At 44.4% G+C, this 17,781-nt stretch overlaps 1 protein-coding gene across 1 annotated transcript in view; it reads right to left on the reverse strand.

Moving 5' to 3' along the window:
• Positions 1–974: 974 nt before the first annotated feature.
• LOC111233866 (cadherin-12-like) overlaps positions 975–17,781 on the reverse strand; it is a 112,703-nt gene continuing 95,896 nt past the window's right edge. Inside the window, exons 13-14 of the mRNA XM_022761767.1 lie at positions 15,733–15,984; positions 975–1,817 (exon numbers count right to left, since the gene is read on the reverse strand). Of these exons, the coding sequence (XP_022617488.1) occupies positions 1,204–1,817; positions 15,733–15,984 (866 nt within the window). The 3' untranslated portion in view covers positions 975–1,203. The remainder of the gene's footprint in view (positions 1,818–15,732; positions 15,985–17,781) is intronic.

A 17,781-nucleotide genomic window follows, 5' to 3' on the forward strand; every position in this document is an offset into this window, starting at 1 on the left:
ATAAGCCATGTCCAGTTCAATCAATCATTACTAAATTTCTGCATGTACTGAGGAATGACCCTTGATTGTTCACATCAAAATCCACATGAATCTTTGCATAGCAAAGCTAGGATCAAAGATCCGAAAACATGCATAGAGTTTTGGTTTCAAAACCTTTAGCCAATGATGAATTTAATTTATAGGGGTTTATGCAAAAATTATATTAAACAACACAGGTTTAAAATTCATTCTTACAAAGGAACATTAAGAATGAACAACCCAGGCAAATACTTGGGGCCCAGTGATCAACAGACATTGTCTCAGTCTATGTGCCCTAAACATAGTTTCTCAAAAAGGAACAGTTCACTACATGTGACCATTGTTTTGTCCAGCTTTGTTTGGTGGTTGACATTTCAAAATCTTTTCTGGAGATTAAAATGAGGTGTAAACAGAATGGTTCACAGTGCCAGTGTAAAGACAGTAAAATAAATAAATATCTAATATCTGTGATATTATGTGATTCAGATAGAGCTGTGTTTATGTTAGCCACTAGAGGGCACTGCAGTGAAACATATGTGTTACAGTGAAGAAGGGACTTCTAGGTAATGTTAGCAGTTTATTGTTCTGAGTTACTGATTAGTACTAGTATACTCATGAATGACTGTGAAACTGACTAAAAGTTCCCCAGCATTAGTAAACTTCATGACAATATCAAACCTCATCCAAGAATATTCAACTGAATTCATCACTAAATGTGCCAAGTGTCCAATATTTGTTAAGATATTCTACTCTGGACCATGGTGGCTGACCTACCAACAGGCCCAGTGATCAACAGACATTGTCTCAGTCTATGTGCCCTAAACATAGTTTCATAAACAGCATTTCATTTTCTGGTTAAATCACTAATGATTTCATGAAACATAAGGATTGAAATCAAAACATTGGTTGAAGATGTTTTTATTAAGTAACATTAATTAATTAAAATACCTGTAAACATATAGTACCTCAGGCACTTTGAAGAGATATCAAATTTACCTTTTCACGCACCTTTTGATAGATTCTCTTTTCTCTAGCTAACTGGCCCACAACTCTAGCTCACATAGACAACTTTCCATAACGTCCTCATAGCATTCTAGCCAGTGCCTGGCACAGTAAAAAAACATGTCTAAAAAAGTAAGCTAGTTGCCAAATCGCTGCCCAGCATCTCTATTGTTCAACTTCCTCTCAGCTCTCCTTAGACATAGAAGGTGGCTGTCTGTCCAGAATACTAGCCAATGTTTGGAATGGCTTTCCCCAGTCACCAAGGGAGCTAAAATCTTCTGAATTGTCAATTGTCCATGACTCCTCTATCGAGCTGAGTGAGCCAGCCACAGAGCCATCACCCTCATAGGCATAAGTTGCAAGAGAATCATAGGGCGGAGCGGCATAACCCTGTTGGCTCTCCTCCAGCCGGTGTTCAATGAACTCCCTAATCATTTCAGCGTCACCCTCAGTCACTCTGCCATGGGAAGAGAGCTGTGCCTTGTTGTTAACAGCAACAATAACACTGGCTGTTTGACGATGGATGTCAGGTGACCTGACATCCTCACAGCGACTGGTGAGATGCAGCAGAACCCCTTCACCATAGCCGTTCTTCTCCTTCTTGGAGGTGCTGGTGTGAGTGCAGGTGTGCTGTGATTGTGTGTTGCACAGAGTGCCCATGTCAAAGGCATGAGTGTCTGCTTCGCCGCCGCCCTCATCATCATAGTGAATGACATTATCACGAATGTCCTCTTTTGATGTCATCAGAGTCTCTTTCTCTTTTTGCCGCCTCTGGCTCATGTATAACGCTCCCATAACTGCAAAACATAAGAAGAAGGAAGTTGTGGGTTAGTTTGAAGGACATTTATAAGTGCAATAAATCCATGTGTTTTAAGTCTGAATCTTGACAACAAGAAAGTGTGCTTGCTAACAATTTCTGGTTAACAATCTTTGTTTTGTGATGGATACATGAGCAGGTTTGAAGATGGTGAGAATACTAAACCCCACTGCTCCCACAAATCTCACAGTTTCTCTTCTTACACTTATACTTCTGTCCTAGACTGCTGTGTTTACTTGACTTCTCTGTCAATACACTCTCACTTTTTTACATTAACATACAACTCAACAGAAAATGCCCTTGGATGTATTGTAGGATCTGGTAATTCATGTTTATGTAGGACAATCAAATGATGGTATGTGCATGACATTGTTTCACATGATGTTGTAGGCAGGCAGTATGAAGAGGATAATGATATGTTCATGTAAAAAAGTAACCATTTCAGCTTTAAGAGGTTTAAGAGTAAAGAGTAAAAACTGTTTATTTTATTTTGCTAATGTAACACCTGTCCGAAGAGGGGCAGAAAAGTGATTTAAAAAATCACGAGTGCAATTTTTTTCTGTCATCCGTTTATTACCGACAACAACACAACAACAGGAACTGCAGACTTTCCCGCCAGACAACATAGACTGGGACATTCAATTCAATTGTCATCTAACAGATCAAGACCTTTCTATGTATCACAGATAACACTGCTATGGCTCAATTCCCAAAAATAAGCATGAAAATAAATGTCGTTCCAATATTAAATCAATTACACAATTTTCTTTTTTTTTCAGTCTCTCATGGACTTGACACTGAAAATTTTCTATGAGCTTGTGCTCAAACAAAGGTCAAAGGTCACAGTCCATAATCACAAGGCCACAGTCCAAATCTGCTGACTGGCCGCTGCAGAAACAGTCCATAATCAGTCTTTCAAAAGTCCATGAATTTCCCATGGCAACAGTCTGTTGGCTCAGGCTTGCTGGAGTCAATACAAAAAGGAGGGCTGGAAGTAGTATGTCTGTAGGGGTGGCAGCCATGGGACCAGTCCTGGTGCTTGGTAAACAGGTAACATTTGAGGTGCTGGCTGAATACTGTAGCAGGAAGGGATGGCCAGCTGAATGTAGGTCATGCGTCTTGGCGGGTGTCTCCCCCTCTGTGGCAACTGGTAAGGCGGCCTCTCAGGTTCAGCAGCAGCATGTGATGATGGAAAAGCATGTGGTGAATTCTCGCTGGGCAAATCTTGAGCAGGTAAGTCTACTTCCTCACCAGGCATGTTTTTAGCAGTAACATTGAACTACCCCAGCTGATCTCCTCCAGGGGGCTGTTCTGGTGGTGCAACAAAAACTGGTGTTTTAACTCTTTCTCTTCCGCTGGTGAGAACTGGTGTTCAACCTCCATTTCTGGTTCATCCAAGATCTTAATTGCTTCTGCTGGCATTGTGGGGGCCTGGGGTGGTTCATAATGGAGTTCATACTGATCCCCACTGTCCTCACCAGATTCCTGAATCAGAGATGGAGTCTCGTGTGTGTCTTTGTGTGATTGTGTGTGTGTGTTTGTGTGTGTATTTGTCTCGGGTTTGTGCGTGTATGTGTGTGTGTATGTGTCTGTGTGAAATGTGGAAATAGGAATGAGTTACAAAAAAGGGTCAGTTCTGATTTTCACCTGAAGTCCACTCCTGAATTTATATTGCGGTCTATGGGAGAGTTGAAGGGTGCTCGTATCACTTGGAGGGTCACATTTCAAATTGGGTTAGATATAGATGGGTTAGATATGTTTTGTATGAAACAGGACCAATTTGTCTACAAATGAGAAGGAAATTATGTGTGAAGATGAAATTTTTTGTGGCAGTAAGTACAAGTGAAACAGATTCTTTTTGGACAAATTTTAGAGCTTCTCCCACTCTAGCAAAGATGTCATCCACTCCAGCCGCGAACATTTCATGCATTACACACCCATTTTAAACTAAAAAATGACCAGAAAAAAAGCTTAGAAACTAAAACTGTGATAAATGAAAGACTGTATAAGATATTGAAAAGTTGAATAATCTTTAAATAGCCAGCATAATGCCAGCAACTAATATTTCAAATGGTGTTAGCCTTGGGTAATTGGCTTACTAGTGTATTCTGAGGTCAACGTGACCTTGACTTTTGAGTTTTGACCACCATAGTCTAATCACTTCATACGTGAGAACAAGTGGATATTTCTGCAAAATCTGAAGGGATTCTCTTGAATATTGCGTTCACGAGGCCAAAATAATGATTTGTGAGGTCACTGTGACCTTGACCTTTGATCCCCAAAATCTAACTTAACTTAATAACTAAATTGTGGCAAATTTGAACAAGTTATGTTTAGGCGTTACTAAGATATTGTGTCCACGACAATGGGACGTTTGTCCTTATGGATGGATGGACATCCTGAAGGCATAAAAACTGCCAAATGTCAGTCAAATGTTTGATAACACTACAGACATCACAGAATTTATCTTATTAGCTGATCTGAATCAGCTCTGTCTGTCCGTCTGCACTCAGATTTTGCCATGGTGATCCCAAGGGCCTGATTTACTAAAGCTTTGCGTGTGTAAAAACGTGCACAAACGCGACAGCACGCGCAAACACATGTTGATGCTGATCTACCAACCGGGCACACCGAGGCTTCCATCTGTCAGTCGGGCAAAATAACACGCGCTATCCATTTGCGCTTCTGCCTTCATGAATATGCAATATAGGCGTGCCTGCCAGAACGCGCAAAATATTGGGAGGAGTAGATGCAAATAGAATCATTTTGCGCACGCAATGTGATTTACCAAACCTCAAACTAATTGCGCTGATTATTTTTGCGAATATATTTAGCACGTTTGAGAGTCAAGTCTTAGGCTACTTGGCACAGCCGTGCCGCTATTTTGACAAAACCAAAAACTCACATTTTTATGTACTAAAGCCCACTTTCTTTTAGACATAGGAAACATTTAGTTCGGCCCAGTTCCTGTAATTTTTTCCTGAAACTTAAAACAAATGAAAACGCACACACTTCTGCGCCCCTGCTGGAACGCACAAACAAAAAAACCCTTTTGGCAATTATGCTTTTCCATTGCACAGCTAAAGAACGTTCATGACGCACGTTCATGTCTTATGTGGTGTACCTGAATAATTTAAAAATATTCCCTCTATCCCAGTAATCTGCTCATCACAGAACGTCAGCTGCACCTGCTATTCAATGGGAGACAGAGGGTCCTCCTCCGCCGGTCCCCCACCTGTTTTATTTGCCGATTTGTTATTCTGTGCGATTTTTTCCTTTGTTCTTCTACGACTGTCTTGCCACCTTTTCTTCATTTCATCCGGTGTTCTTTTGGTTTCCCCCTCAGCATTAACCTTGTCACAGATTGCCTCCCATATTGCGTTCCTCCTAATAAAGGTTAAATTCCTTTGCTATAACTCAGAAATGTGCTTGTTTGCCTCTTGTACCAGCACCTCCAATTCCAATTGGATCTGCTCGTTTGCATTCGCCACGGTGAACACCCTTAACTCGCGCAAAATCCTCATTTAGATAGGGCCGGCTCGATCACTTTTGCGCCTGTAGTCAACTGCGCTGTTCTAATCTAAGTAAATCACTCGCAAGGCCCAAACAGGCAGTGCGCGCAATCTATCCGTGTGCGCACGCAATTTAGCGCTCTTTATTTGGGATCTTAGTAAATCAGGCCCTAAGTGCTCAATTCCTACTGACTGAGACCTGGACTCAGCAGAGACACACCTCTCTACCTGTCTGTTTCTGTCTGCCTGTCTTTCTGTCTGTCTACCTCTCTGCTTGTCTGTATTTATGTGTGTTTCTGTGTCAGTTAGAACTGACTAACTGCTGAATGCTTCCTGATTAAAACTGGACTGAAACATATTTCCATTGAAACCAAATGAGATTACAGACGACAGATATCAGAGGAGTCTTTAATAAGGTAATTTGATCCACCTGTGTGCCCCCTCCCTGCACTCAGAGGTTGCCCTGATGATTTTAACTGCTTAAGTTTTACTGAGTGGGACAGAGACTCTGTTGAAACATACCTGTCAAACTGAGGCTTGTCAGTGAAATATTGTAACTGATCACACAAACATTTCGATTTTGTGAGAGGAGACTTTGCTGATCACTGTCATATAAAATGCTTGTCTTTGATGCCAAAAATGTGGCCTATGCCTTTCCTGTTTCCTCCTGATTTTCTGCTCTCATTAAACATTACAGTGAATGGGGCAGTTAGATGTTACCCTGCCACTTTGAAAGGGCACAATTCAAATTCTGTGAGTCTCTGTGCTTTGTTAGTCACACTGTCTGAAAGCTGACGAGTCTAGGTGGTAGGAAATAATCATGAGCATAGAGTTAAATTTGTGGCCTGGAAGATGAGTTTAAGTTTTGTTTTTGAGTAGTGTTTCCCACTGTAGCGGTGATGTCACCCAGTCTAGCCATGAAAATTCTACGCAATACACACCCATTATAAACTCAAAAATGAAAAAAAGCATCAAACGTAAACTGCAATAAATCAAAAACAAATAGCTTCATTCAGCAATCCCACCAATAATATTAAAATATAAAGACTTGAATAACAATGCTTCAGCATTCACACTAATAAGTATTCAGAATAATAACATATGCCTTCAATGCTACTGCACTGCAGGTACATAATAAAATAAAAATATAATATGTACAATTAAATACTAAATATACAAGATAGAGAATACAAAAAGTAGCAGCAGATGACTTGTATTGCACATGGTGGATTGTCTGTCTATGTTGTGTGATGTCACTGAATGCAGTGTTTGTTGTAAAGCAGCAGGACGGAAAGAACTGCAGTATCTCGCCTTCACACACCATGGGTGCAGCAGCCTGTTACTGAAGAAGCTGCTCAGTGTTGTCAGAGTGTCTTGAATGGGGTTGGAGTTGTTGTCCAACAGGGATGATAGCTTAGCCCTCATCCTCCTGTCACCCACTACCTCCACTGGGTCCAAGGGGCATCCCAGAACAGAGCTGGCCTTCTTCATCAGTCTCTTTCCTGTCAGCAGTGGAGATGCTACTGCCCCAGCAGACCACACCATAGAAGATGGCTGATGCTACCACAGAGTCATAGAAAGTTCTCAGGAGTACCCCCTGCACTCCAAAAGACCTGAGTCTCTGCAGCAGATACAGCCTGCTCTGTCCTTTTTTTTTACAATGCATAAGTGTTGCTAGTCCAGTCCAGTTTATTGTTCAGGTTAACACCCAGGTACTTGTAAGAGTCCACTATCTCAATGTCCATTCCCTGGATGTTCACCGGTGTGGGATGAGCGTTTTTGCGTCTGCAGATGTCCAGCTCTTTGGCCTTCCCAGCATTGAGGCGGTTCCGCTGGCACCAGTCCACAAAGTCCTGGGTCAGTTGTCTTTACTCCCTGGCTGAGTCGTCAGAGAAGTTTTGCAGGTGGCAATAAGTGGAGTTGAAGAGAAGTCTGCAGTGAAGAGGGTGAAGAGGAACGGAGCCAGAACTGTTCCCTGTGGGGCTCCTGTACTGTAGACGATTCTGTCAGACACACAGTCCTGGATCCTCACATACTGCAGTTGGTGGTGAGGTGACGGCCCACTCCCGTGCATTCCAACTTGTCCCTCAGGAACGTGGGCTGAATGGTGTTGAAAGCACTGGAGAAGTCAAAGAACACCCTAGGCACCCTCCCCAGGTTCAGTCTCAGGTTGAAAATGTGCTCCACTATTATGCACAGTTGATCAGCGCAGTACTTGAGGAGCCATGAGCTGATGCCATCTGGACCAGCAGCCTTTCTTGCATTGCATCCTCCTAAGTTCTCTCCTCACCTGGCTTGTTGTGAGGGACAGGTTGGAGCCGGGTGATTGTGTGCTGGAGGTTGGGGATAAGGGAGAAGGGCAGTGGACAGGGGATGTAGTGAATGTGTGTGCTTGTGAGCTAGGTGATGTGTATTGTGGAGCTAGGGTGGGGGTGGGGCAGACCACGGAGGGCTCAGATGGTAATGGTTGCTGCAGGGAGGACAGGACGGGGGAAGGGGCAGATGATTGATCAGATCTATTGAAGAAGAGATTCAGGTCATTCGCTCACCTGCTGCCCCCTACAGGTTGGGAGTTGGGTTCCTGAGAGTAGGCTGAGATCATTCAAAGGCCCCTCCAGACTCTGCTGATGTTCAGCTGCAGCTGGTTCTCCATCCTCCTCCTGTAGCTGTAATGCAGTGTGTCAGACTGTCCCTGTGGTCACCACAAAGCACTTCCCACACAGCTGATTCAAAACAGTCCTTTAAAGCGTCTTCAGCCTCATCAGACCATCTCTTGACTGTGCAAGTGACTACTGGCTGCCTGTGTACAAGAGGTTCATACACAGGGAGGAGGTGCACCAGGTTGTGCTCTGATCTTCCCAGGGGAGGGAGAGATGATGAGTTGCATGCCTCCTTTGAGTTGGCATAGAGTAGGTCCAGTGCTTTATTGTCTCTGATGGGGCAAGTGACATACTGGGTGAATGTGGGTAGAGTGGAGTCAAGAGAGGCATGATTGAAATCACCAGAGATTAGGAAGAGGACATGAGGGTGCTGTGTCTGCAGCCTGCTTGTGACAGAGTGGAAGACATCATTGGCTGCATCAGTGTTAGGAGAGGGGGGAATGTACACTGCTATTGTGATAATTCCCTCGGCAGGTAGAATGGCCTCATGCTAACAGCTAGTAGCTCAATGTCTTTATTGCAGAGTTGCTCCTTAATATTGCTGTGCCCAGGGTTACACCATCTATCATTCACAAACACTACCAGCCCTACTCCTTCTTACCACTCTCAGTTGTCCCGTCCACCCACAACAGCTGGAAACTGTCCAATGCCGCGTTAGTGTCTGGCATTAGCGTGGTCAGCCATATCTCCGTGAACAGCATGATGCTACACTCTTGGTAGTCCCTCTGATGCCAGGTTAGTGCCCATAGCTCGTCTATCTTATTTGGCAGAGATCTCATGTTCCCCATGATGATGGACTCGAGAACTGGCTTGAACCATCTCCTCCTACCATGGTGCTCCATTCCGGCACCTCTTCCCCCTCTCTTCCACCTCCTTAGCTTACAGAGAATGTCGGGTCTCTCTCCGGGAAACACCGCCGTATTGCTGAGTGCTGTCAGCTGTTCCCAAGTGTAAACAATCGAGCCATGGCTGCACGCCGGGTCTCCGGTCACAGACGTAAACAATGTAAAAAAAACTTGGATGGCCAGTGCCAACACCACGAGATTATGTGTGCCCATAGTGTGCATCTAGGTTAACACACTGTTTGTTAGAAAAACACAAGGGAAGATAACACAATAAAAAAGAGAAAAAGCTCAACACTGAGCAGGAGCTTTTGTAACAGGCTGCCACTCCTGCGGCGCCATCTTGAATACCACTGAACGTTTTGGTTGGCAATGGCTTAGGCTTGCTCCATACCTTGCTTTCATTTCTCCACATAGTCTCGCTGGTCACAGGAGTCTGTTGTATGTTCTGAGTTAAGCTACGTCATAGCAGCTAAAGTGATGAGAACAAGTCTGCTCATGAATGACTGTGAAGCTGAATAAAAGTTCAACAGCATGAGACATTCATTCATGACAATAAAAATGTCACCTGACTTCTTTCTTTGTTCCCATCATAATTATTACAGCCATGCCATGGGTACAGTGATGCTACAGAGATGCTGTCTCACACAACTGCTGGATGTAGTTAACTATAAAACATTACTCTGAGTCGTAATAAACTGCTATGAGAGGACAGTCTGTTCAGATTACGGCTGAATCACAATCAGCTCATTGACAACAACCAGTGTCAGTAGCATCTTTAATACTGATTTCACATAAGTGATTTACATAAAATTGTGAAAACTTGGACTTAAAACATGAGTTGCAACACCTGAGGTCAAAGTATTAAAGCTGGTGATAAATACATGGAGTACATGTATACAGGAATGAATGATGATCAGATCTATAACAAATAAAACCCTGGTTTAAATATATATATATATATATATATATAATTGTTGGAGACCACATGCTCTTTGGTCTACAGACAATAGAACTGCCACAGTTCCTCACTATTCATACCTGGGGATGACCATCCCCCAGGGACGACCCTCCCCCAGGGACCTCACTGACCAACTCACTGGACTGTTCAACAACACTAGAAAGGACCTTTTTGTTTTGTTCCAAGGACTGGGTAATGTTAACTGACTGGGCCTAACCTCACTTAGCACAGCACAGCTAAGCAACAGAACTCTTGACAATTGTTAATGTACATTTTGGTTAATGTTTTGTTAATGTTTTGTTGTAGTAATGTTTGCTTAGGTTGTGGTTAGTCATACAGTAAATTGATTACTTGTATGTTCACATGCATACCTGTAGTAGTGGAAGCCAAGTGACTAATTGCTGCTGGGATGCAGGCCGGGGACTGGGGTCACCTGGGCAAGGGTGTATGATGTTCGAACAGACCCGAAACACCCGATGAACCCAGGTTACATCACTGAAGATGCATCCCAGCGCATCCGCAGGATGTATTCTAGAAGCTACACGTCTGGCCTTGCCAGTGGCACCCAGGAAAGACTGGGCTGACAACCGAGAATAGATCAGTGACAACTGGAGAGACAGTTGGCAGCTCGGGAAGACGGCGGGGAGGGTTAGCAGCCCAAACTGAGTCTTCTGCAAGGAGCAAGCTACAGGTAGACCTAAGAGAAAATATCCCCAGGGGATCCCAAGAGGGGGGGAAGATGAGATCCCCAACAGGACGGATACCACGGTAATGAACCATGCTAACGACCAACCAACAATGATGAACAACGTTAGTTGCACCTGCGGCAAGCTTTGTAAGAACGAGCGTGGTCTAAAAATCCACATGACCAAGATGAAGTGCAGAGAGAAGGAGCAGGAAGAGCAGCGCACAGGCACCAGCCCTGGTGAGATGCAGGAGGAGCCCGGCCAGGAATCACCCCACAGAGCCCAGAACCTCCATGCTTTCCAGCCCCCCAAAGTCTGCGCAACATCACAGAAACACAAGATTAGATGGCCTCCAGCAAGCAAGGCTGTTGAGTGGCGACAGTTTGACGAGGATGTCTGCAAGATCTTGGAGACTACATCCAAGGGTGACGTTGACGGCCGGCTGCACAGAATGAGAAAGGGGAACCTCAAGCCCCCTACACTAAGAACCGTAGAGCTGCCCAGATACACCAGCTGCGGAATGAGCTTCGAGCACTAAAACGCCAACACAAGAGTGCAAGGGAAGACGAGAAAGAACCTCTCGTCGAATGAAGGAACATCTTGCGGAAGAAGCTCATGACTCTATGTAGAGCAGAAGGGCACAGGAGAAGGAGAAAGGAGAGAGCCAGGAAACGAACAGCTTTCCTGTCCAACCCCTTTGGCTTTGTTAAAAAGCTACTAGGGGACAAGCGCAGTGGTCAACTTTCATGTTCTCCAGAGGAGGTAGACCAATTCCTCAAGAACACCCTGAGTGACCCACTGAGAGACCAGCCGCTTGGCCACTAGAAGGCTCTCATCGAACCACCACCACCCAAGGTTGATTTTTACCTTAGAGAGCCCAGCCTAGAGGAGGTCAAGGAGGTGGTCAAAGGAGCAAGGGCAGCAGGACCCAGCTGTGTGCCATATATCGTCTATAAGAGATGTCCAGGACTCCTCCAGCGCCTCTGGAAGTGCTTGAAAGTGATCTGGTGAAGAGGTAGAGTTGCCAATCAGTGGAGGTGTGCGGAGAGAGTATGGATTCCTAAGGAGAACTCAAAGAACACCGAGCAGTTCCATACCATCTCACTGCTCAGCGTAGAGGGCAAGGTGTTCTTTAGCATCTTGTCTCAACAGCTGAGTTCGTCCTCCAGAACAATTACATGGACACATCAATACCGAAAGGCGGCATCCCTGAAGTACCCGGCTGCTTGGAACATACAGGTGTTTTCATCCAGCTCATCCATGAAGCCCGAGAGGCCAGAGGAGATCTGGCTGTCCTTTGGTTGGACCTGACCAATGCCTATGGGTCCATACCGCATGGCTTAGTTGAGGTTACGCTGCAGAAACACCATGTGCCCAGTAACATCTGCAACCTCATCCTGGACTACTACCACGACTTCAGGCTGAGATTCTCTTCAGGGTCTGAGCCATCCAGCTGGCACCGGCTAGAAAACGGAATCATAACAGGATGTACTATCTCTGTTACCCTTTTCGCTTTAGCCATGAATATGGTTGCCAAGTCTGCAGAGGTGGAATGCAGAGGCCCAAAGACGAAGTCTGGCTCGAGACAACCACCAATCAGGGCTTTCATGGATGATCTCACCGTCACAACATCCTCAGTGCCAGGAACCAGATGGATCCTTCAAGGCCTAGAAAAGATCATCACATGGACAAGGATGAGCTTCAAGCCCAGCAAGTCTAGATCCTTGGTGCTGAGAAAGTGAAGAGCCTGGGTAAGGTGTTAGACTGCAGCCTTAAGGACTCCAATTCCGTCAAGAAGACCATCAAAGACCTTGAAGAGTGGCTCACAAAGGCTGATAAATCAGATCTGCCTGGGAGATTCTGAGCCTGGATCTACCAACATGCCATCCTGCCTAGGATTCTATGGCCACTGCTGATATATGAGGCCCCAATAACAACAGTAGAGTTGATGGAGAGGAGGATAAGTAGTCACCTGCGCAGGTGGCTTGGTCTTCCCCGGAGCCTCAGCAGCGCGGCACTGTATGGAAGGAGCAACATCTTGCAACTCCCATTTAGAGGCCTAAAAGAGGAGTTCGTGGTGTTGTGGATTAGGGAAGAACTCCAATACAGGAACTCGAGGGACACCAAAGTGTTAGCAGCAGGATTTGAGGTCAGGACAGGCAGGAAGTGGAAAGCAGGCGAGGCACTCGAGGTTGCAGAGTCTCGGCTGAGGCAGAGGGAGCTTGTGGGAAACGTGGCCAGAGGCCGTGCGGGTCTGGGTTACTTACCCCAACATCAGATCCACAACGTTACAGGCAAAGAGAGGCGCCACCTTCTCCAGGAGGAGATTAGAGCAGGCATGGAGGAAGAGAAAGCTAGCAGGATGGTGGGTCTGAGGCAGCAAGGAGCATGGACAAAGTGGGAATCCGCAGAGCAGCGAAGGGTGACCTGGGATAACATCCTGCGAGCAGACTACTACAGAGTCCGTTTTCTGATTCAAGCTGTATTCGATGGCCTACCAAGCCCAGCGAATCTCCACATCTGGGGAAAGATTGAGACTCCAGCCTGTGCGTTGTGCTCTGGAAGAGGATCCCTCGAACATATCCTCAGCAGTTGCCCGAGAGCACTTGCAGATGGCCGCTATCACTGGCGGCATGATCAAGTGCTCAAAGCACTAGTAGAGGTGGTAGCCTCAGCCATAACCACCAACCGACAACGCTGCCCAAAGACCATCAACTTCATCAAGGCAGGAGAGAGAACCTCCACAGCCTAGGTCAGCGACTGGCCTCCTAGCCTCAGCAGCTGACTGGGAGCTGAGAGTGGATCTGGTTAAGCAGCTGCGCTTTCCAGAGCATATCGCCCCAACCACACTGCGTCCGGACATGGTCATCTTCTCCAACTCCACCAAGAAGGTGATCATGGTAGAACTCACTGTACCCTGGGAGGAGCGCATGGATGAAGCCCAAGAGCGGAAACGTGCAAAGTACCAGGAGTTGACAGAGCAGTGCAGGAGCTATGGATGGACAACCCACTGTGAGCCTACCGAGGTGGGATGTCAAGGATTTGTAGGCTGGTCATTATCCAGACTCCTCACCAAGCTTGGGATCATGGGTCAGACTAAGAAGAGGGCCATCAAATCAACCGTTGATGCCGCAGAGAGAGCTACTAGGTGGCTCTGGCTGAAGAGGGAAGCCAAGTGGCTAATTGCTGCTGGGATGCAGGCCGGGGACTGATCACCCCTGGTCGGGTCGCCTGGGCGAGGGTGTATGATGTTCGAACAGACCCGAAACACCCGATGAACCCAGGTTACATCACTGAAGATGCATCCCAGCGCATCCGCAGATGTATTCTAGAAGACGAAGTAGTACATCTCAGCTCTATAACCTCCATGTAGTTAACTTCCTCCCTCTAACCTGGTACCTTTAGACTACATGAGCTAGGCTAACAAAGAAACTCACACCTTCCCTCACCCACACACCAGGTGGTCTCAGTGGCCATTTTGAGTAGTTTCTTTGTTTACCTCCATCTTTTGTAGTCTTCTTTGTTCAGGCCATGTGGTCACAGCGACCATTTTGAATGTTGTGTGTCCCCACAGATACCCCACCCCCCCCCACCCCCCCCACACACTCACACACACCTGTATATAGATTAGATTATACATTGTGTTTTTACTCTGTTCCACTGTAAATAAATGTATTTTAATATAACTACTGGTGTGTTTAATATGGCACAAGTATAAGTATTGCCAGCCTCTACTCAGTAGAACTCCAATCCTACAACCTTTACGTACTGTTTATATGGTAATTTGGTTATAGTTATTAAATTAATTATTAAGTTCCAGGTTAATAGTAATAATTTGAGACTGAACCAATATTGGCTATTTCGCCTATGGTTTTTAGGCTGGTGCTCCCCAGGATTTCCAGCCAATCCATTTTAAAGTTATTTAATATTAATATTTTTAATATTTTCTTTATTTGTGATAGCCAATAAGTTGATAGACAACCAACGGTCCAACATATGGTGTCCCACTCGTGACGCAGAGCTCAGACACAACATAATATAAAAAATATGACTAGAGCCGCTTCACTATGGATCCAGGTTTCAGCAGGGCAGTGACCAAGGCCTTCATCCGGCTCTACGACTCTCGTCTGATTTATCACTCAGGGGGTTTGGTCAACTGGAGCTGTGCTCTGGAAACTGCCATCTCTGACACAGAGGTTGACTCTGGGCAGATGATGTGGTCTGTTCCTGGTTATGAAAACAAGTTTGAGTTTGGTCGGTTTGGGTCTTCAGTGGGTCAACAGGAGAGGAGGACTGACTGTAATGTAATGGATACAGACACATCCCCTGACTGGAGACAGTTGAGGTGGAGAGTTGAAGCCAGAAATCTTGCTGTAGTTATAGACTCAGACCTCAACTACAACAGCCACATAAAGACAGTTACAAAAACTATTTCACTCTACTATTATTGATTGATTATTGATATTACTATCACTAAATGGTCTCAGACCCAAATACATCTCTGATCTACTTGCACTTGGTGCTTGCATTTTCTAATTTCCTGTCAGCTACTTTTTCAGAGAGATTTATTATTACCATCTATACCAGCATTATCGGCTTTCAGGGACACGAAAAGTTTCAGAGTCCGACCGGCAAAAGACAACATAATGGCTCTGAGGACAGAGAAGCAGTGTGACCATAAAAGACATATGGAGAGTAAATATATCGTGGTTAATAGTTACTTAATAGCCGCCACAAATAAATCAATGTGTGTATGAGAAAGGATTCGTCGACGCAAAATATTGACGTTGATGTCCGCGATTATAGCGACTTATCGCGGCAGCCCTACATAGGACCACACATCAACACACACACACACACACAAGTATATGTAAATACATCATGTTGATTTACCTTAGAGTTGCTCTACCTGACTTAAAAGGCTAAGAGTTAATGAGTGTAATTGGCCAATCAGAATCAGCTTTGTCCATTTCTGCCCAGTAATTGAGAGTAGCACCTGCTGAGTAACTGGTTGATATGGGGACTATGGCCACCAGATTGAGGAAGGAAACACACACACACACAATCCCCACTGTCTCCCTAGATTCAGGTCTAGTTACGTGCTGAAACTTCGCTACAGAGGATGAATATATGCCTGCAATGCTATTGCATTGCAGGCACATCATGAGGGAAGTTGAATCCTTATTCACTGTATCAATGTATGGCTGTGTTTTAGTTATGTAGCAGGAACTTACCTATCAGCAGAGCCACACACAGGAGAATGGCCATCAAAGCTCCAGTGCTGAGGCCCACAGGCAGGAAGATGGCCTCGGCTGAACAGGTCAGCAGGGAGCCTCCCGCCTCACAGGAACACACTCGGATGGTGAGGGTGGCTGTGCTGCTCTGAGCAGGGTAACCACTGTCTTCAACTACAACAGGAAGGACATAGATGTCTTGCAGCCGCTGTTGGAAGCCTGACCGCCGAGTCACAATGCCAGCAGTGTTGTCTGGAAACCAAGAGGATGATGTAACACCAATGTCAGTATCCTTGATCCTAACTGTTCACTAACTGGCTGACTAGCTTAAGGTCAATGTATTCCCAATCTCTCACGCACTTTATTTCTTCCCAGAAGGCAACACACCCTCATTCCTTAGGCTGAGGCAGGTTATGTAGTCACTTGAAAGAAGTGTGGTTTAAAGGTTGAAAGTATTTGTTTAATTTGAGATTTACTCATAGTGAGAGGCATAATAGAAAGATAAGATTAAAAAAATAACCGCAATCACAAACAAATGTAACTGTTGTTATAGAGGGAGATTATAACATAATACATATAAACTGTTTAGTGTGTTTAGTGTGAAAGTGTTTAACACCACACTCTTGTTTCAGGAGGTGCAGGGAATCCTTTTGGCGATCATTTGTATTGATAAAACTCTCTGAAAGCTAAATGCTTTGATTTGGGAACATGCTGACATGCTGACATTACTTCTACAAAGATTGACAACAGCCAGATTAAACCACCTGATTGTTTAGATTGCTGCCCACTAGGGCTGGGACGATTATCCGACGTAATCGACGTTGTCAATTATAAAAATTATTCGACGTGGAATTTTAGTGTCGACGCGTCGTGTAAAACCACACAGGGTAAATGTTCATAGAACAAAACCGGAACTTTCTAATGGGACCGTTTATATCCATCAGTTTACCCGGATACAAGTGCAGCGCAAGGGCTGGGACAACGCGGTGATGTAATTGAGGTCATTGACTACGTGAATGATTTGTGTCTGTGAAAAAAAAAGAGAAAAAGATTTGCGTCTGTGTAATCTATTTGAACAACATGGCGGCATCTACCAGCAGTACGACGGAGCGTGTGGAGCAACACGCGGCAAAAAAGGCTCACACACTACTCGCAAATTACTGTTAGGTTAATAAAAAAAATAATCGTTAGATTAGTCGAATAATCGAAAAAATAATCGCTAGATTAATCGTTCAAAGAATAATCGTTTGGGACAGCCCTACTGCCCACATAACTGCTCTAAAAATCTAATACTAACACTAATAGCTTCACAAAAGACAATCCAAAATATGTAAACTCCATGATAAACCAGTCATGGATTTTTCCATGATCATGACCACAATTATTTTTACACAACGCACAGGAGCCTGTATAATGGATTCATATTGGAGCAAAAAGAGGATGTGCCAATACAATAATGATCATGTTTTAGAGTTTGCAAGGTATTTGTTACCAGTGTAGTGTTTAGAGGGAGTTTAAAAAGAATATATATGAGCTAGTTTTTTATGAATGCAAAATTAATTTAAATATTGCAAGTACTAAGTTTGGTTTGTCTTTTTAGTTGCATAACTCATCCCCAGATGAATCTGCTATGACCAATGACCCATTGGAAGATGGAGAAGATGGAGCAGCAAAAACACAGGCAACACTGCATGGCTTGCTGCATTTAAATAAGTCTTTTCAATATTTAAAAAAAAATATTTTTCAACAGTAAAAGTCAATTCAGTGTGGCTAATATCAATGATAATATTAAACTGTCATAAGTCTTCATGATGCTCCTCAAAAATACACCTTACATAGTTTGTTTGTTCATTCTTAGAAAAATGTATTATCCCTGAAAAGGAGTGAAGCCTGACTTATCATCATAATAGGAAATGGAATTTGCCTTAAATCACATTTACGTGCAAAAATGCATACCAGTGAACATATTAAGTATGTGAACAAATAAGTTATTTGTACTTAATGGAATCTGCAATCTTAATCTCTTTGAACTTTCTTCAATTTTAAGAC

This window comes from Seriola dumerili, unplaced genomic scaffold (assembly GCF_002260705.1).
Source record: "Seriola dumerili isolate Sdu_G_001 unplaced genomic scaffold, Sdu_1.0 BDQW01000432.1, whole genome shotgun sequence".
Taxonomy (NCBI): domain Eukaryota; kingdom Metazoa; phylum Chordata; class Actinopteri; order Carangiformes; family Carangidae; genus Seriola; species Seriola dumerili.